Source organism: Mobula hypostoma, chromosome 17, assembly GCF_963921235.1.
Source record: "Mobula hypostoma chromosome 17, sMobHyp1.1, whole genome shotgun sequence".
Taxonomy (NCBI): Eukaryota; Metazoa; Chordata; class Chondrichthyes; order Myliobatiformes; family Myliobatidae; genus Mobula; species Mobula hypostoma.
Window position 1 is genome coordinate 56867283 of NC_086113.1, and position 17912 is coordinate 56885194.

General features: G+C 38.4%; 1 protein-coding gene across 9 annotated transcripts in view; it reads right to left on the reverse strand.

The window, feature by feature from the left end:
- The window catches only part of LOC134358048 (ataxin-1-like), a 478119-nt gene that overhangs the window by 162911 nt on the left and 297296 nt on the right, over window positions 1–17912 (reverse strand). For 8 of the 9 annotated variants that reach the window (XM_063069934.1, XM_063069938.1, XM_063069933.1 and 5 more), the window contains one exon: window positions 6066–10274. The exons of the other annotated variant lie outside the window; for it this stretch is intronic. In XM_063069934.1, coding sequence (XP_062926004.1) covers window positions 9750–10274 — 525 coding nt within the window. In that variant the 3' untranslated portion in view covers window positions 6066–9749. Of the gene's footprint in view, window positions 1–6065; window positions 10275–17912 lie in introns of those variants that run through there. 9 annotated transcript variants of the gene reach the window in all.

The window sequence follows — 17912 nt, forward strand, 5'->3', positions numbered from 1 at the left end:
ATTGTTACTACCTTGAGATTCACTTTCTTGCAGGCATATACAGGAAAATATAAAATTCAATAGAATTTTGTGGGGGAAAAAACTATACATAAAGACTGAAACACTGACGTGCTAAATTCAAACTGCAAATAAAAATAATACTGGGAACATGAGTTGTAAAGAGTCCTTAAAAGTGAATCCTTAGATTGTGTAGGTGAGTGTTGTTCCTCCAGCGGATTGTTTGTCAATATCCTCTGTTCTGATTACAATTCAATACAGTCAATGTTAAAGTAACTCTTCTCCTAAGGACACAAATTCAGCTTGCATAGACTCTTAATGATTTGACTGTCTGATCCCAAGTTGCTAAGTGAGTTACTAAGTCTGGTCATAAATGATACAGACTACGTAAGGATAGTTTAAATAATTTATGAACATTGGCATAAATATTACAAGTGGACATGGCTGCCACCATTGCTACAGCCTGACCCAAATGTGGATTTCAAGGCCATAGTTCTTTCATTATTATTATCTGGGCATACCATCAACAGGCTGCCTAAACTGAACTTAAAAGGAATTGAGGAGTGAAGTCTTCTCTGTCTGGCAGCATAACCAGCATCAAGGAAAGACTATTCTTGGTCTACAAGCCATGAAGCACTATTGCTGTATCTCATTATCTAAGAAAAAGGCTGGTATAAATTGCCCAGTCTAATCGAGGTCATGGTGACCTGCCACTTCAAACTGCTGCAGTCCATGTGATAAATGCTTGTAAATAGGGAAGTCTTAGTTTCTGTTCCATTGACAGAAAAATAACTGCCTAAATCAGGATCCTCTGATAGGACCATGACCTCGTGTGCCTCAATGACCCGGAGAACTATGCTGGCTGAAGTCTCGGCTTTATGCTTTAGCTCTTGCTAGGATCACGTGTGCCAAACAGATCAAAGGGTAGAGGCCAGATTAATAGTGGTCCACTGATCCTCCGGGTTCAGGGGTTCAGCTCAGGGGTAACAACCCTGTCCGGTCAAACAAAATTGTTACGGAAACAGCAATGAAGAATCCTTCTACATCTGAGTGCAACAGTATTCCTGATTTAAGCCGGAACTTGCATGACTGACAGTAAACTGAGAGGAAGCCACTGTCATAATGAAGGAAGTTATGAATGTTACCAGAGATGGAGGACCTTCATTGCTGCCACAAATACCAGCGGCAAAACAAGTCAGAATGTGTGCAACTTAGAGGGAAGCTTAAAGGTTCCGTCACTCCCATCTCCCTCAGCCTTCAAAGCTAGTAGAAACTGCAGGGGAAGAGGTGTTGCTGAAGAAGGCTGAGGGTTGTTGAGGTGCTGCAGTCACAGTATGTGGCTGGGATGGCAATTTTATGCTAGTGTTACATATTGTACATTTTACTATAAAACAACTTGCTAGGGAGGCCTTCCTAGACCTCACGGCTGTAGAAAACTTGGCTGATATTCAGGCATAGAATGAGAAATGCAAGCAATGTTTACATCAAGTGACAATCATCTCCAACATTCTAAGCACCACTACTCTTGATATTCAATTGTATTACTGGTGAAAATTGTGCCAAAGTACCTTGACAGGGTCAGTGCTGACAAGGAACGTAACCAGACCAAGCAATGTTAATTGCAAGTAAACACTTCAATTGGTAGAGTATGCTGGCTGGTGGTGTAGTGGCATCAGCACTGGACTTGAAGGCAGATGGTCCTGAGTTCAAACCCAGCCAGGTCCCAACCTGAGCAGCAGCAGTATCTGCGTGGAAGAAAAGCCCGGCAATCTACTCTCGTATCTTGCCATGAAAACCCAATGGACCCTATGGTCCATTAGGTCACAAACAGTCAGACTCGACTTAACAACTGAACAACAACAAATGAGAACAGTTCAGACATTAGGTACCCTGGAGCAAATTACTTGTCTTCAAAATCCACAAAGCTTTTCAACATTTATAGAGTAAATCAGGAGTACTCACCAGATGAAGGGTCTTCATCCAAGATGTTGACTGTCCATTTCCCTCTATAGGTGCTGCCTGATGCGCTGAGTTTCCCTAGCACTTTGTGTGTTGCGGGAATACTCTCCGCATGCTTTGAAGAGTGGTGATCTAATAACACTCAAAACCTTGACATCCAGAATAAACTGCCTATTAGGGATGGCATTGCAACCTCATCCCCCAAACTCCCACTGCTGACGCACTGAGTTTGCAGAAAGTATCCTCTACCAAATGCAATGCAGCTCTTCAGCTCGTCTTCCTTCGCAGGACCTCCCAAACTTGCAAACTCAACTGGACAGATGGCCAAGGTAGCAGATGAAATGGTATGGTGCAAAGTCACGCTCATCCTGACTTGGGCATACATCACCATTCAGAGGGTCAGAAACCTGGACATCAGTACTTACAGCATTTAACATAGACAATAAAAGCGGAAATTGGCACTAACACTTTGAGGTTTATTAATTTGGATAGGAACTTATGCTAATCTCGCTAGCATCACTCACAGACAGGTAATTATTACAGGCAGTTCCGTTAAAATGCATTTTCATCATTTGCACTGGCTATAATGCAATCAAGGAATGCAATTTGTATTACATGGGCTGCACTGTTTTTTTGCGTGATCATGGTCAGGAAAACCATGAATCCATGGAAACACGAGGGGCACCAATTACTGGAATTTAGGGCAACACACAAAGCTAGAGGAACTCAGTATGTCAGGCAGCATCTATGGAGGAAAGTGGACAATTCATACTTCGGGTTGAAATCCTTCATTTGGATCGAAAGAAAGAGGGGAGATAGCCAGTATAAACAGGTGGAAGGAAAAGGTGTAATTTAATCTAGGTCAGTGGTTCCCAAAGTAGGTGATATTGCCCCCTCCCAGGAGCAGCGGGAGTTTCTAAGGGAGCGGTAAGAGGGGACAGTGTGAGGGTGCTTGGTCGCAAAGGGGCAGCTGAGCGATTACAAGCTTAATTTAATAAATTAATTACTTATTATAAGCATTTTATCCTCAATGCCTCATGATTGATAACAACGATCACATAATCACTTGGTCACTTGCTAACCCACCATTCCCTTAGACTTTGCTTGAAGTAGCTAATAGTTGTTGAAAAGTAATGTGACACTTCTGTATTTGGCATATTATGAGAAATCTGGACCGAAGAAATCATCTTATTTCTGGGCCTGGCCAGATACAATCATGCAATTTCTATGACTTAGGGTATGCCATTCAATGGGCTTTGCGCTTTCAAATAGTCTTAACCACATTTCTATAGCCTACTGCCCAAACAAGATATCACTGCCCCTCTTTATGTACCTTCAGGCAGAGAGTCAAGTTTTGCCTGAACTTTCCCCTTTATTGATCACAGCACTTAAGGTTGGACTTAAACAATAGGCCATTGACCATGGTCGTTAATCCATAATAAAAAAAATGGCAGGAAAAACCAAAAGAAAATGTTTAGACAGTATAGTGAGGAGTATCTGAAATACGGACTTGTATCAGCACCAAGCAATTAATGACAGCCAATGTATCTTGTGTGAAAAAGATTTTTTTTCAAATTAAGAAATAAAGCCATTCAGCCTCTTTGAACATTTGAAGAGAATACACTTTGATAAAGCAAACAAGAACTTGGCTTATTTTCAGTAACTTCATGAAAAATTTCAGAAACGGAAAACATTTCAAAACATGTTTGCCAGAGCTTCACAACAAAAGAGTGATGGTTTGCATGCTTCATGTAACATTTCATTGCTAAATCTTGAATGTCCCATTCAACTGAAGAACTGATTCTGTCAGCAGTAATGGAGCTTTTGAGTAAGGTTTTGCATAAGTCACCAGACCAAATAATTAAAGTGATTCAACTCAAATACAACTCTGTTTAAAGACTAATAGATGAAATGTCTGAGAATGTGGAAGACACTTTGTGCAACCTACTTGGGACAAAGAATTTGTTCTGTAGTTGGATGAGTCAACTTTGCCAGGCAACAAATCTTTGCTTCTTGGTTATGTTTGCTTCATAAAAGAAGAAAGCATGGTTCAAAAATTGTTATTTTCAAGGGGACTAGAAACAGATATAAAGTGGGAGTCAATATTGTTTAGCAATTTTTCAAAGAGAAGAACATTCCGTCAGCAACATTCTTGCTTGCGTAACAGATGGGGCACCACCAATGAGTGAATGCCACCATTACTTTCTTGACAAAATCTATACCTAACATGTCTAACATTCACTGTATAATTCATAGGCAACATCTTGTCACAAAAAACCTAAGTGATCAGCTGCACAAATCATTAAATACTGTTAAAACAGCGGTAAATAAAATCAAGTCCCATGCTCTCTGTTCTCGACTATTTCGAAAGCTTTGTATGTGAATGCTTGTTGTTGCACATAGAAGTCATATGGCTTTCAAAAGGAAACTGCCTGAGACTCTTATGTGCTTTTTGAAACTGGTAAAATTCTTTGAAGATTCAAATGCTTCATTCAGTAATCAACTCAACAATATTATGCATCACATTGCCTATTTGTCAGCATTATTTGCAAGGTTTAATGAAAGCAATCTTCAATTGCAAGGAATGATGTGAATCTTATCAAAGTCAAATCTGTTGTCTCCATATTTTTGTCAAGTTAATCCTACTTAAGTACAACATTGGCTGTCATGACCTTTTCCAATTTCCAAGCCTCTCTGAGTTGGAAGAGTCAAAAGAATACCAGATGATGAACTTCAAGTAAACTGTGCCCACCTGCGTGAGCTGCATGTCAGAGAGATTTCAGGATCATCTCTCGATCCAGATTCCAGGTTGGGTAATGAATCCATTTCTGAACACTTGCAATGAGGAAGGATGGAGGAAGAACTAATCCTCTACAAAATGAATTTGAGCTGAAGCTGAGGTTCAAAAAGATCACATCAAGACTTTTGGTTGCAGAGAGAAATATCTGAACACTATGCTACACTGTGAAGAAAAGGTCAAGATATACTTTATTGCCTTTTAAACACCATATTTGGTGGAGCACGGTTTCAGTGCCGTTGCCCAACTTCTTTCAAAGCAACGTACTGCAAATTACTGAACGTGGGGATCTGAGACTCCTTCTGAGTGACCACCAGCTTGATGTTGAGAAGCTGCTATCACTGCACCAAGCCCATCCATCTCATTGGAAGGTGAAAAAGCAATGAAGTAGTGAATACTTGGACTTCTTACACACACTCTAAAATTGTTGATGAAAATTGTATTTACTCTAATTAAGTAATTTTATTTGCAGTTTTAAATAGATGCAAATAATTTTTAAAATTATTTGTCACTGCTTTGAATTTGCAGTTACTATTTTCTTTCACTGTTCTTCGTAAAACATATTTCTTTATATAGTTTTTTGTAATGGCCAGAAAGGGAGGAGGGGAGTTGGGTTTGTGATATGGGAGCCAAGGAGCAGTAACCCAAAAAGGTTTGGGAACCACTGGTCTTAACTCAAAATTTCAACTGTCTATTTCCCTTTTATAGATGCTGTCTAAGCCACTGGTGTTTAAACTTGTACTTTGAAGGCAAGTACAGCCTTTTTACTATAACATGGCTTTCTATTGTGCTAGATTCTTAGAATTGCAACAATTATGTTGGAGGAGAACTATCTATATAAAACTGCTGATCTGTAGGTCTTACAGCAATCAGATAATGACCAGATCAAGTGCTCTTTAGTAATAATGGTTAAGATATTCTGTTCCCCAGGAATCCAAGGATTGCGGGTTTTTCATAATGTGCTTGAATCAGCCTGCAGCACTTTCTTCTCCCCCAGCCCCAAACCCTCCCCATGTTTTTTTTGTTGCAACACCAATTGAACCAAACTGGCTGCTGTCATGACCATTTGTAAGCTAAGGTAGGCCATGGCAGTGACTGGCTTCAGGCAACAGATCCTGAAACTCTACACTGCCCTGACAGCCTCTCGATAACCTGATGCCTTTGAAATGAAAGAGAAATTGAAGTTTCAAGCATATTTAATAATTTACAATTATTACATTACTTTAAAGCATTTTATAGAACTCAAAATAAGTGGAAAACAAAGATAAAGTAAAATGCAGATTTGAATACTTCTATAAAAATGGGTCCATCATATGGGCAGTAACCAGATCGTTTACTTGCCTGAGGAGGTTGTGTGAAATAAGCTGATTCTTAAGAAGTGCATCAAAAGAATAAAACTAAAGACAAGCAACTGGAGGAAGCAGTTGTGGTTGGCACTGTTATTTTATTAGTACGAGTATACTGAAACAATAAACTTGTACTGGTATACAGACAATTTCTTTAAAACAAAATTTGTTCAAAGTCTGGATCAAATATTATCATAATAATGAAATAACTTCTAACTAGAAAACCTGCAAGCACCATCAAAGAAAGGGACCATAAAATTCAACAGACCCGAGTGTATCCTACAAATAGACACACCACGATTAGAAAATAGAATATGAATTCTTCCATTTGTATAATTGTTTAAAAAAAGCTAGTGCAAGTACAATATTGTACACTGGAATTACATAGAATACACACGTGTACGGAAAACGTCCCCCCCTTTCACAATGAAAGCTCTTAACTACGTATTTATGCACTGAAAAAACTCTCCCATCATCATTAAGGTGCAAAACATTTTATCCCTCCCCCATTTTCCTACCTCTACTGGCCATTGCCATTAGATGACCACAGCTTAGTCAGTCCACAAAGAAAACAAAAAAGACAATTGCCGCCTCTAATTGATTCTCAATGGAAGACTTAAAACTTTCAAAAGATACTAACAACCAAAAATATAGCAAACCTCAGGAGCAGCCGTTCACATCTGGGAACTATTCACAAACTGGCTGCACGTCCAAAAGCCTCTTTATACAGTACTTCAACCTCACCACAGCCTGAATAAATCAATCTCCTGGACATACCAAATTAAAATAAACAGCTAAAGGGAACCTTCAACTTTTCTAATGGTTTATTTCTCCCCTCCATTATATTACAAGGTATGAAAGTCAAAGCTAGTTTAAACAGTATCTGAGCCTTTCAAAAACTGAGTAACCTTTCATCAACATTCAAATCTCCATGTGCAATAGATTCACATTACCTGTACTAATCAACATATGTGAGCCTTGACTGTTAACTCTTCAAAAGCACTTTGTTTATAAGATTCCATGTAAATAGAGTGCCACCGTTATCTGATTAGTAAGGTAACAAATATTTGAGGCTAGGTCTGTTAAAAAGAAATTAGGCTTCGGAGTTAGTGAAAGTGCTGCTTCCGGTTACATCAGTGTTCCACATACACACCAGCCCATCCCTGAGTAAGAGGTGTGAAAGGGTTCTACAGGTCTCTCCAATCACTATATCCAACAAATTAAAAAGGTGTTGTAGGTGGAAATTTCTACTGCTATAGGAATAACCAGTAAATATTTGTAACTGTCTACAAACAGGTGGGATTACCCTGACTTAATTTTGTGTGAGGTTTTATTTTTACTCACTACAAACTTTTTAAAAAATAGCCTGTTGTCAGTTAACTATTGCAAATCAGACTTTGTACAGAGGCACATGGCTGATCTGGTTATAAATGTAAAAGCTTTCCTTGCATTCTAATTCAGCACACTTCTTCTTTAAAGAAGGCCAGGGACTCAGTTTAAAAAAAAGGCAGCAGTAAGATGATTCGTAAGAAATGCAATTTTTTTTAAATGTAAGCAAAAAGATGTGACCTATCATTTTAAACCTGGCTCTTTGAACAAATAGTTATTGCACATACTAAACAAGCAAACAATTTTGGAGTAATATGTGGGTGGATCAAGATTCTAGAACTGGAATTCGTACTTATAAATCAACAGAAACAAATAACTGAATCGTTTGTATTGTGCCTGACCATTTCCTGTAGTGTTTCTTCAGAAGATTCAGTCAGTTAAACGAGTCCCTGCTTCCATGCTGGGAGGTTTCTTTAATAAAAATCACCTGACTGTAATAGCTATACTGATCCATTTAACTAAACATCTCATATCTCTGCATTCCACTTCAATTTTCTTCTTGCTATCTAGCATTAAGAAAAATAAAAGAATATGAATGTGACTGCCCTGAGCAAGTTAATGGAAGGGCGGATGTATTTAGTGAAAATAAACCTCACTTTATCATTAGGAACTCAGCACTAACCAAGTAATGTCAATGTGCAATATGTGAAAACCTGTTCAGCTATTTTGGTGCGCTGTTAAGAGTTTTAATTATTGTGAACTTCAACAATATTTAAGCCTTTTAGCCTCTCCAATCCTATACCCACTCATTTCCAGAGGATGTTGAAAGAGCTTTGGATACATTCTTAAAAGAGGCAAGTTAAGAAATTATTTTTCAATGCAAGCTAGACTGAGTTATTTGCACTAATTTAAAAAGTTACCGCCCACTAAACCCTCCCTCAATTCTAAGGTTTAAGTTTTATTTGATAGCTATTATGCAACAAGATTAAAGGAGGCTTTGTTCATTTTAAATACTGATAAATGAAAGTTTGAGTGTTATTGTGTTATGTGCTTCAAAAAGCATTGCACTCTCTAAAATGATCTAAGAATTATCTGAAGGTGGCCAAGAACAAAGATTTGAATGATTAAAACCCTGTACAATTTTTTAAAACTGTTGATATCACTGGTATGCACTGATATTTATGTGTAAAATGTAAATCAATCGGAAACCAGTTTTATGACACAAATGGAAACTACTTTTAATTTTTGAAACAGTCTGATATCTTTTAAAAGGGAAATTATTGGAAATATACAGCCTTTCGAACTGTCCTAGAGAGATTAATAGATATGACATACTTCTGCGTCAATCACTCAACACAGTTTCCCAAAAAAAACAACACTGTGGGAAGGTCCCAATGCTAAGGCAGGCCAAACAATATTCGCTACATCTCTTTTTTTTTAAGTTTCCCCTTTTCAAAAAGGTAGAGAGCAAAACACAACTGACAGACTCACTGGATGATTGTTGACTCTCAAGGTGTGCAAATTGCCAAATGCTTTAAAAGTACAACAGTTAAACACTGGATAACTCTTAGATTTCTCTTCAAGCTTTTGTTTCAACTTACTGGGATTCCCCATCTCTCTCTTTATTAAGCATTACATTTAAAAAGTGCGTTCTGATAAAGCAGTCTTCAATGAACTACTACCATATTTACTCATTCATACAAGAATCATCGATTCTCATTCTTCCAAACAACTTGAATCTACAATTGGTTCTAGACTCATGTCTTCTAAAACTTACATTATTTTTCACTTCCTTTTCTTTTAAAGTTCAGTATCTAGTTTAAGTGGATGACAGTGTTTACAGATAACACTAAACTTGTCAATTTGGTATGATGTTGAGCATCCAGACTAAGATACCCAGTAAATAAATATTACTGAATTGCAAGTGCCCAAAGACCATCCTGCCACATTGTTATGTTGCACAATGTACAAATAAGCATGGGGGACAAAGAAAGTGGCACCAACTGTCACTAAATATGAACCAAATTTTAAAAAAACAGTACCAGAGAAGACTATAATGGATTCTAATCATGACAGGAATAATCCAGGTGAGAATTTTTATAAGGGCATTCAATAAACAGTGAACAGTCAAAGCTAGGTGGAAAGAACAGTTACCAGTCTCCTCCGTAACACCATTCAAAATTATTACAACATGTTATTAACAAAAACCTAAAATAACAAGCAGATAACGTGTAAATACTGGGGGTTTTTCTAGCTTTAAGTCTACAGTACAGTATTATAGATTTAACAATTTTGAGCTACTGTCACTCCCCAAAGTGCCTTCACTTGCCTATGTTGGACCGTCCTTCAATGCAAATCTTAACCTCCTGAGGAATGAAGGAAGGCTTGGGAAGATTCAATGGCTGCTCTTCAGTCTTCTCTACTTTTCGTGTTTCAGGAGCAGACCACCTTCTTTTTCTTGTTGAAGGCCTTCCAACCTCTGTTTTGTTGAGCCAAGACTTTGCAGATTGTACTGTAATGGTTTCAGAAAACAATTTGCCATTCTCTGAAACAACAGGTACATTTCCCTGAACAATCCCGTTCTCCCGCTCCAAGTATCGGGGCCTGCTCCCAGTTATACTATAATTCTTCGGGTGCTTCAACAAAGCACCAGTCGTGTCAATAGCCTGTCCTTTATTTATAGAGCCATTTTTCAGATTTTTCAGTGTGAGAGATATGCAAACATCGCCAACAGAAAGTTTCGAACATGGCAAGCCAAATAGTTGGGAGGTTCTCTCCGGACAACATGATGACCAGCCTTTTCCAAAAACAAAAAAAGGATGTTCCACCAGAACTTCAACACTGACCTGAAAATCAAATTCGACAAAGTAAATCTGCATCTGTTTTAATGCAACATACAACTTCATTAAATTTACAAGTATATTAACTGTTAACAAAGTTAAGGATAAAACATGAGCAAAGACAATAAAAGTGACTAGCTACTGTTTTAGATAACACATGAAGAATATGACTTAGTATTTCACTTGTTAATAACAGCAGTATGAATTACGCCTGGAGTGGCAAAGTCTTCACTCTTCATATTATTGCCCAGCCCATTCCTTTGTTGATTGCCTTGCTAAGCTTCATGTCAAGCTTTGAATTTTAAGAAAGTAAAATCAATTCTGATAATTAGAATGAAGATATACGGCTTCAAATATTGCTTGTAATAGTGAAAGAATTAATTGAAACGACAGCACCAGCTTGGTGGAATGTAATTTTTTTTCTGAGGTGAACAAATCCAAATTATTTCTGTGAGCCATTTACATGAAATCTGTTTTATTTTAACCCACATGTGCATGTACTAATTAGTTATGCAAATAAAACACAAGTGCTAAAGTTCATTGCCATTGAAGGTTTGATTACTATGAAACAACAAAAAGGTGAAGGTAAATGCCTAGAGTTTTTGTATCTGCCTGCATTGTTTATTGAAAATTATTTTCAAATACCTTACCAGCCCCAGGAACTCAACAGATCTCGGTTTTATGTTTATCCCTAAAGCATTTCATCAACAATTTTTAAATATCTTCTGCTTTATAAATTAACACTCCTTCAAAATTGTTTTTAAACCTCCACATTTTCTCTCCTTTACTCATCACAAAATGGTATTTTACCATTCGTATCTGTATGATTCATAATCCAAAAAAACATACAGCTCCTTGTTTAAGATGGTTGACCTTGCAGTCACTGAAGTTTGCTCCACATATTCACTCCATATATTTACAACTGTGAATAAGTCTCTCTTCTGCTTCAAAAAGATATTTCTCTCTTTTATTTCTCACTGTTAGAAAGTGCACATGGTATGTATGAACATGTAAAATACTTGTTTTACCATTAAGATGATCATTGATCTGTTTCTGACCTCAGCTCCCACATGCTTGTCTATCCTGACATCTTTTTTGCTCGTCAAAAATACATCTTACTTCTGCCTTAAAAATATTCAAAGACCACACTTAGGTTGCTCTTTGAAAAAGTTCCAAAATTTTCTCAGATTAAGTTGTTTACTTCAGCACCCTTTGTAAAAGAGTGACTCTAGGTTCTCCCACAAGTGGAAACATCTTCTCCACATCCATGCTGTACAGACACCTCAAGATCTTATGTGTCTCAATCAAGTCACCTTCACACGAGCCTAACCCATCTAATCTTCCCACAGAAGGCAATTTGTTCATAACTCTTAACCTCTGAACTATTTCCAATGCACCTGCATTCTTCTCAAAATGAGCAGACCAATAATGTACGCGGTATCCCAAATGTGGTTATCGCCCATACTCTATGCACTAAGTTACCAAAATCCCTCTGTTGTCAGAGCTCTGCAATATCACCATTTAGTTAATATAATAGTAATAATAAGTATTTTATTGATCCAGAGTGGGAAATTCTTTTGTTACAGAAGTAACATTTAAAAACACATCTAGCAGTGTGCAGACTTAGCTAATAAAGTACAGAATAATAATATACACAATTTACCAATGTGCAATAATAATGTACGAAATAAAACAGAGACTACTGTACTATGATGAGTTCTCTTGTTGCTCCTTTAAAAAAAATCTCCTGTGAAAAAGGATAATTTCACATTGCATTCTAACTACTTGATGCTCTTGTTACTTTCTTCCTCATCTTTAGCAACCATCCCTGAAGTTCCTTTATCTAATTTACTCACATGCATTTGTAAAAAGAGCTGAGGCCCAGCACCAACTCCTGTAACACACTTGTTCCACTTGCCAACAGAAATGTCCTTTCTTGGTTCCATATTAGATAGCAAATACTTGATCAAAGAGTCACACAACACTGAAAGCCCTTCAGCCCATCATGTCCACACTAACCTCAAGCACCCATCCAAACTAATTCCATTTCTTAACTCTAGATCCATTGCCTACAATGCACTGGTAATTCAAGTGCTTGTCTGAATACTGCTAAATTATGGGGAGTGTATCTGTCTCCACTCGGGCAGTGCATTACGGATTCAAATCACTCACTAGATGAAAACAATTCTTCTTCAGATCTCCTCTAAATCTCTTACCTTTTACCCTAAACACACACTTTCTAGTTTCTGTTACCTCTGCTATGGGGAGAAGTTCCCTCCTGTATGCCCCTCATAATTTTATGTATCTCTTTCAGCTCTCCCCTGAGCCCCTCTGCTCCAAGGAAAGCAAACCTAGCCTATTCAGACTCTCCTGATAAATGAAATGCTCCAAAACAAGCAACATCCTGGTGAATATCCTCTGCAGTGCAATCATATCCTTCCTATATTTGTGGCAAACAGAACCATCCACGATATTTCAGCTGTGGCATAACAGATGTTTTACAATTACATCTTTGTTTTTACATTCTATTCCCCACACAGCTAAGTACCGTTTCCTGAATGCCTTCTTTGCCACCTTTGCTATGTTACCACATTCAGGAATCATCATACATTAAGGTCTATTTGTGCCTCGATACATCCTAAAATTATATTATAGGTATAATTATAGGATAATTATATTATATATTAATTCTCCCTTACCCTGTACTTCCAGGATTAAACTCCATCTATCTTACCAACAGATCAATTTTGTCGTAAGAGTGTATGTCTAGCCTCCTCACTTTCACCAATAGCAGTAATTTTGTGTCATCAGCATCTCCTTTCATATCCAAATGATTCATGTGTATTATAAATAGCAAGTGTCCAAGCACTACAGGTCTCTTGGCTTTCAATCACAAAAGTAGCCCATTACCACCACCCTCTGCTTCCCATCAGCAAGCCAATTTTGGGTGCAATCTGCCAGGTACAATACATGCAAGGTAAATGAAACCATTCTGTTAGAAATTAAGCACTGTATGAACGGTTCTAATGCAACTAAACTTAAGCATAACCATGCATTTGAGGTTCTCATCTTTATTTAAATCCTTCAATTGTGACATCCTTCTTACTTATAATTTTCTCCAATCCCATAACCTATCAAGTTTTCTGCTCTCCTCATTAAGAGTCTCTTCTACATTCATTATTCATTGATGACTCTTTCTCTATAAACCTCTGATCAAGCCTTTGGCCCAATATTGCAGAAGCACATCTTTTTCTTAACATTCTGTCAATTCCCTTTGGACACTTAATAAGATTAAAGGGGCAAAACAAATACAGATTGTTGTTGGTTGAAATGAAGTATTGCTGCTGACAATCTTAAGCAAGAAGACTTTCTACATTGCTGAAATGAACCAACAAGTCCAGATGAAGAGACTCAACCTGAAACAACGCCTGTTCATTTCCTCCACCTTCTTGTTTGCTGTTACACATTCCAGGATCTGCTGTCTCCTGTATCTTCAGGTCCCTATTATGATGGTTTATTTCCAATTATGCCTCAATACCTTGTCTTGTGGATATAAATGAGAAACATAGTACACATTATCTGAAAGTGACCCTTTTAAAAACTAAATGAAAAATTCAGATCTATTTAATTTTGAATATGTGCAATTGCTTGGTATACTGTATGCAACTTCAATTTTCAATGTGGGCTTAGAACTTAGAATGAAAAGAAGGGAGCAAGGCCAGAAAGCATCATAAGGTCCTCCGTGACTGCTTTGAATCGGTTGACTGGTTAGTATTCAAGGACCTCAGCTGTGACGGATTTTATTTGGAAATGCATGGAGGACTGCATGTCTCGCAAGACGATCCGGGTATTCCCTAACCAGAAACCTTGGATGAATTATGAGGTTAAGTCGCTTTTAAAGGCTAGAGCTGTGGCTTTTAGGTCCGGGGAAACTAGTCACTACACGGAATCCAGGTGTGAACTCCGGAAAGCCATTAAGGGCGCCAAGAGGCAATATCGAGCCAAGCTGGAAGCCCAGGCTAACCAGAGGGATGCCAGAAGACTATGGCAGGGTCTAAATGAGATCACTGGGCGCAAAGCAAAGGCTGGGTATAACAATAACTGTGGCGTTTCTCTTCCTGACGAACTTAAAGTATTCTACACAAGATTCCAACTGAAGAGGAGCTCCCTCCGGATGAACTGGACCTGGTGGCATTGAGATTCATCGTCACCGAGGAGGACGTTAGAAGGGCCTTCCTGAAGATAAATCCAAGGAAGGCGACAGGCCCAGATGGCGTCCCAGGACAGGTTCTCCGGGCCTGTGCAAGGGAGCTAGCTGGAGTGTTTGCTGACATCTTCAACTGCTCCTTGCTTCAGTCTAAGATCCCCTCGTGTTTTAAGAAGGCAACGATAATCCCAGTGCCGAAGAAGAGCAAGGTGGCATGCCTGAATGACTATCGACCTGTGGCTCTGACATCAATTGCTATGAAGTGCTTCGAGTGATTGGTTATAGCACACATCAACCACAGCCTACCGGTCAACCTCGATGCTTTGCAATTCGCCTACTGGACACAACCCACCCAGCCAACACACTTTTCGTCCCTGTTCCCTCTGGGAGAAGGCTCAGGAGCTTGAAGGCTCGAACGGCCAGATTTGGGAACAGCTTCTTTCCAACTGTGATAAGACTGCTGAATGGATCCTGACCCAGATCTGGGCCGTACCCTCCAAATATCCGGACCTGCCTCTCGGTTTTTTTGCACTACCTTACTTTCCATTTTTTAATTTTCTATTTGTGATTTATAATTTAAATTTTTATATTTACTTATTTTTACTATTTTTAATATTTAATATTTGTAATCCAGGGAGCGGAAAGCACAGAATCAAATATCGCTGTGATGATTGTACATTCTAGTATCAATTGTTTGGCGACAATAAAGTATAAAGTATATCAAGGAACAGTGAACAGTAAGTGAACATTAATTCAAGCTTTTTAATGAGATTTAAATATTTAACTATTGATTTGCTGTGAAAAATTTTTATAGGATCTTCAGGAGTAATAGACAATAAGATTTTTTCCACCTACACACATATTGCATCAATTTTTCCACCACACATTCCTCAGTCCCTATTTATAACAAAATCCACCTACACAAACTTGTCACTCTGGAAGAGGGACTTGGCTCTGGAGGAAATCAAGATTAAGTGGAGTCAGGTGAAGCAGGATAAAACGGACAAGGAATAACTAGACCACAGCATGGAAACATAATTCAGTCCACTTCAGTCATACATTATCTAACGTTTTAATATTTCCACAATAAGGTTGTGCTCACATTTTTAAAGGATACTGTGTATAAAAGCTGTTGCACAGTAACACTCCTTCCAAGCAGTGATGGAATTAAACAACTAATACAACATCTGCTGGGGATGATCGGGGTGTGGGGAAGGAGGTGTAATCACAAAGGCAGATTCCATTATAAATAATCCATTAAACTGAAAATAGATTGCCACTTGCACACCTCAAAATTTGTCAAGTGGTTGACCACTAAACTTGCCTGTTTTGAAAGCCTCTGTTTTCTCATTCCCTCTGAAATAAAGGCCAATTGAAAGGAGAAATGCATTCTTAACAAACCTGGGTGATTTTTTTGAGGATTTAATTAGCATGTCAGACAAGAGAGTAGATAATGTCTGTGGAAAGACTGCAGATTGTTTTCTTCAGAGAACAGTAATTTACAAGGTGTTTACAATTATAAATGGTTATTAAGTCTGTCACGAGCCTTGTGGCCCATCAGACCGGTGCTTATGCCGGTTTCCGTGGCGTGAAGCAACTGAGAGTACGAAACTCCCCCCCGGGATAGGACGCCAGTCTATCGCAAGGTTAACACCCGGCATTTTTGCCGGTACCCATTCTCAGCTGGGTAGACTGGAGCATGTGTGGTTAAGTGCCTTGCTCAGACGAGGCTCGAACCCACGACCTTCAGATCGCTAGCCCTAACCACTTGGCCACTCTATAAATGGTCATAATAAAGAGAAATTGTTTCCACTGGCAGATGTATAGGTTATTTTAAGGCACATGTTTATGGTGACTGGCAAAACTGGGGAGGCAACTTTGAAGAATTCACAGCAATTTGTGGTGAACTGAAATCCACAGCCTGAGAATGTGGTGGAAACAGATTCAATTAAGACATCGGCAAAAGAACTGAATAAATATTTATGGTGGGGGGGGGGGAAGGAACAGGATAATAAAGAACGGGAGTAGAAATTCATTGGATTAAGCACAATATACTCAGATAGTCATCGAATCATACAGCACAGAACAAGCCCTTCAGCTCAACAGGTCCATGCCAACTAAAATTCCTATCTAGGCTAGTCCTAATCAGATGTACTCACAGCCTTTAGATTAGAATTTAATTCATAGGTAAAAGCTATTCAGCAATTCAAAATAACATAAGGAATTGGTGTAGAAATAGGTCATATGGACCTCAAACCTGAGCTACCATTCAATAAGGTCACAGATGATCTGATCTGATCTCATCATCTTCATCTTGCTACCTTGTTTCCCATAGTCCTTTAGCTCAAAACATTGTTTATCCCAGCCTTTAGTAGATTCAATAATTCAGATTCTACAGCTCAGTGCAGTAGGTTTTCTATGTTTCTGTGTATATCTTTTTGTGTCATTTATTTTTATTTTAATATTCCTTGCTATCTTATTCTGATAACCTACTTCACTCCTGCCTTTTTTAAAGACATCTTTTGCCTATTTCTAACATTCTTCCTATTCTTCTAAACCCCCAGTGTAAATCTTCATAGCCTTATATTCCTTGTTAGCAAATTTGACACCATTTTTAACTTTAACTTTAGTTAGCCATGAATGGATCATCCTTCCCTGAGAATCTAGCATTCAATGGAGAATACTTTTGAAGGTTAAAGCAAAGGAACTTTTTTTCCGGGACAGCATGGTAGCGCAGCAGTCAGCTTAATGTTATTACAAAGCCAGTGACCAGGGTTCGGTCCCTGCCACCACCTGTAAGGAAATTGTACGTTCTCTTTGTGACAGCTTGGGTTCAGTTTCCTCCCACAGTCCAAAGCAGGTTAATTGGTCATCGTAAATTGTTGTGCGACTGAGATAGTGTTAAATAGTTGGGCTGCGGACAGCATGGCTCGTTGGGCCAGAAGGGCCTGTACTGTGCTGCATCTCTAAATAAACAGACTTGCCAACCTAATCTAATCTTCCAGCACATTAAATCTTTTAAATAGCAGCAGTATGTGCACTTGAAATGTGGTCAAGATTTTAACATCCAATATTTTTAGTGTGGTCTAGATCCCTATATTAATTCTCTTCTACCCTTTAATCTTTCTCCTTTATGTCTATGCCTCCTGGTTTTCGACTCCACTACCAGAATTTCAAACAAGAGAAAATCTGCAGATGCTGGACATCCAAGTAACACACACAGAATGCTGAAGGAACTCAGCAAGCCAGGCAGTATCAATGGAAAATGAGTACAGTTGATATTGACTCCACAGCCCAAAACATCGAGTGTACTCTTTTCCATAGATGTTGCCTGACCTGCTGAGTTCCTCCAGCATTGTGTGTGTGTGTGTGTGTGTGTGTGTGTGTTAGCAGGAGAATTTGTACTCTTCCCCCATCTTTGATCTGTATAATTTAAT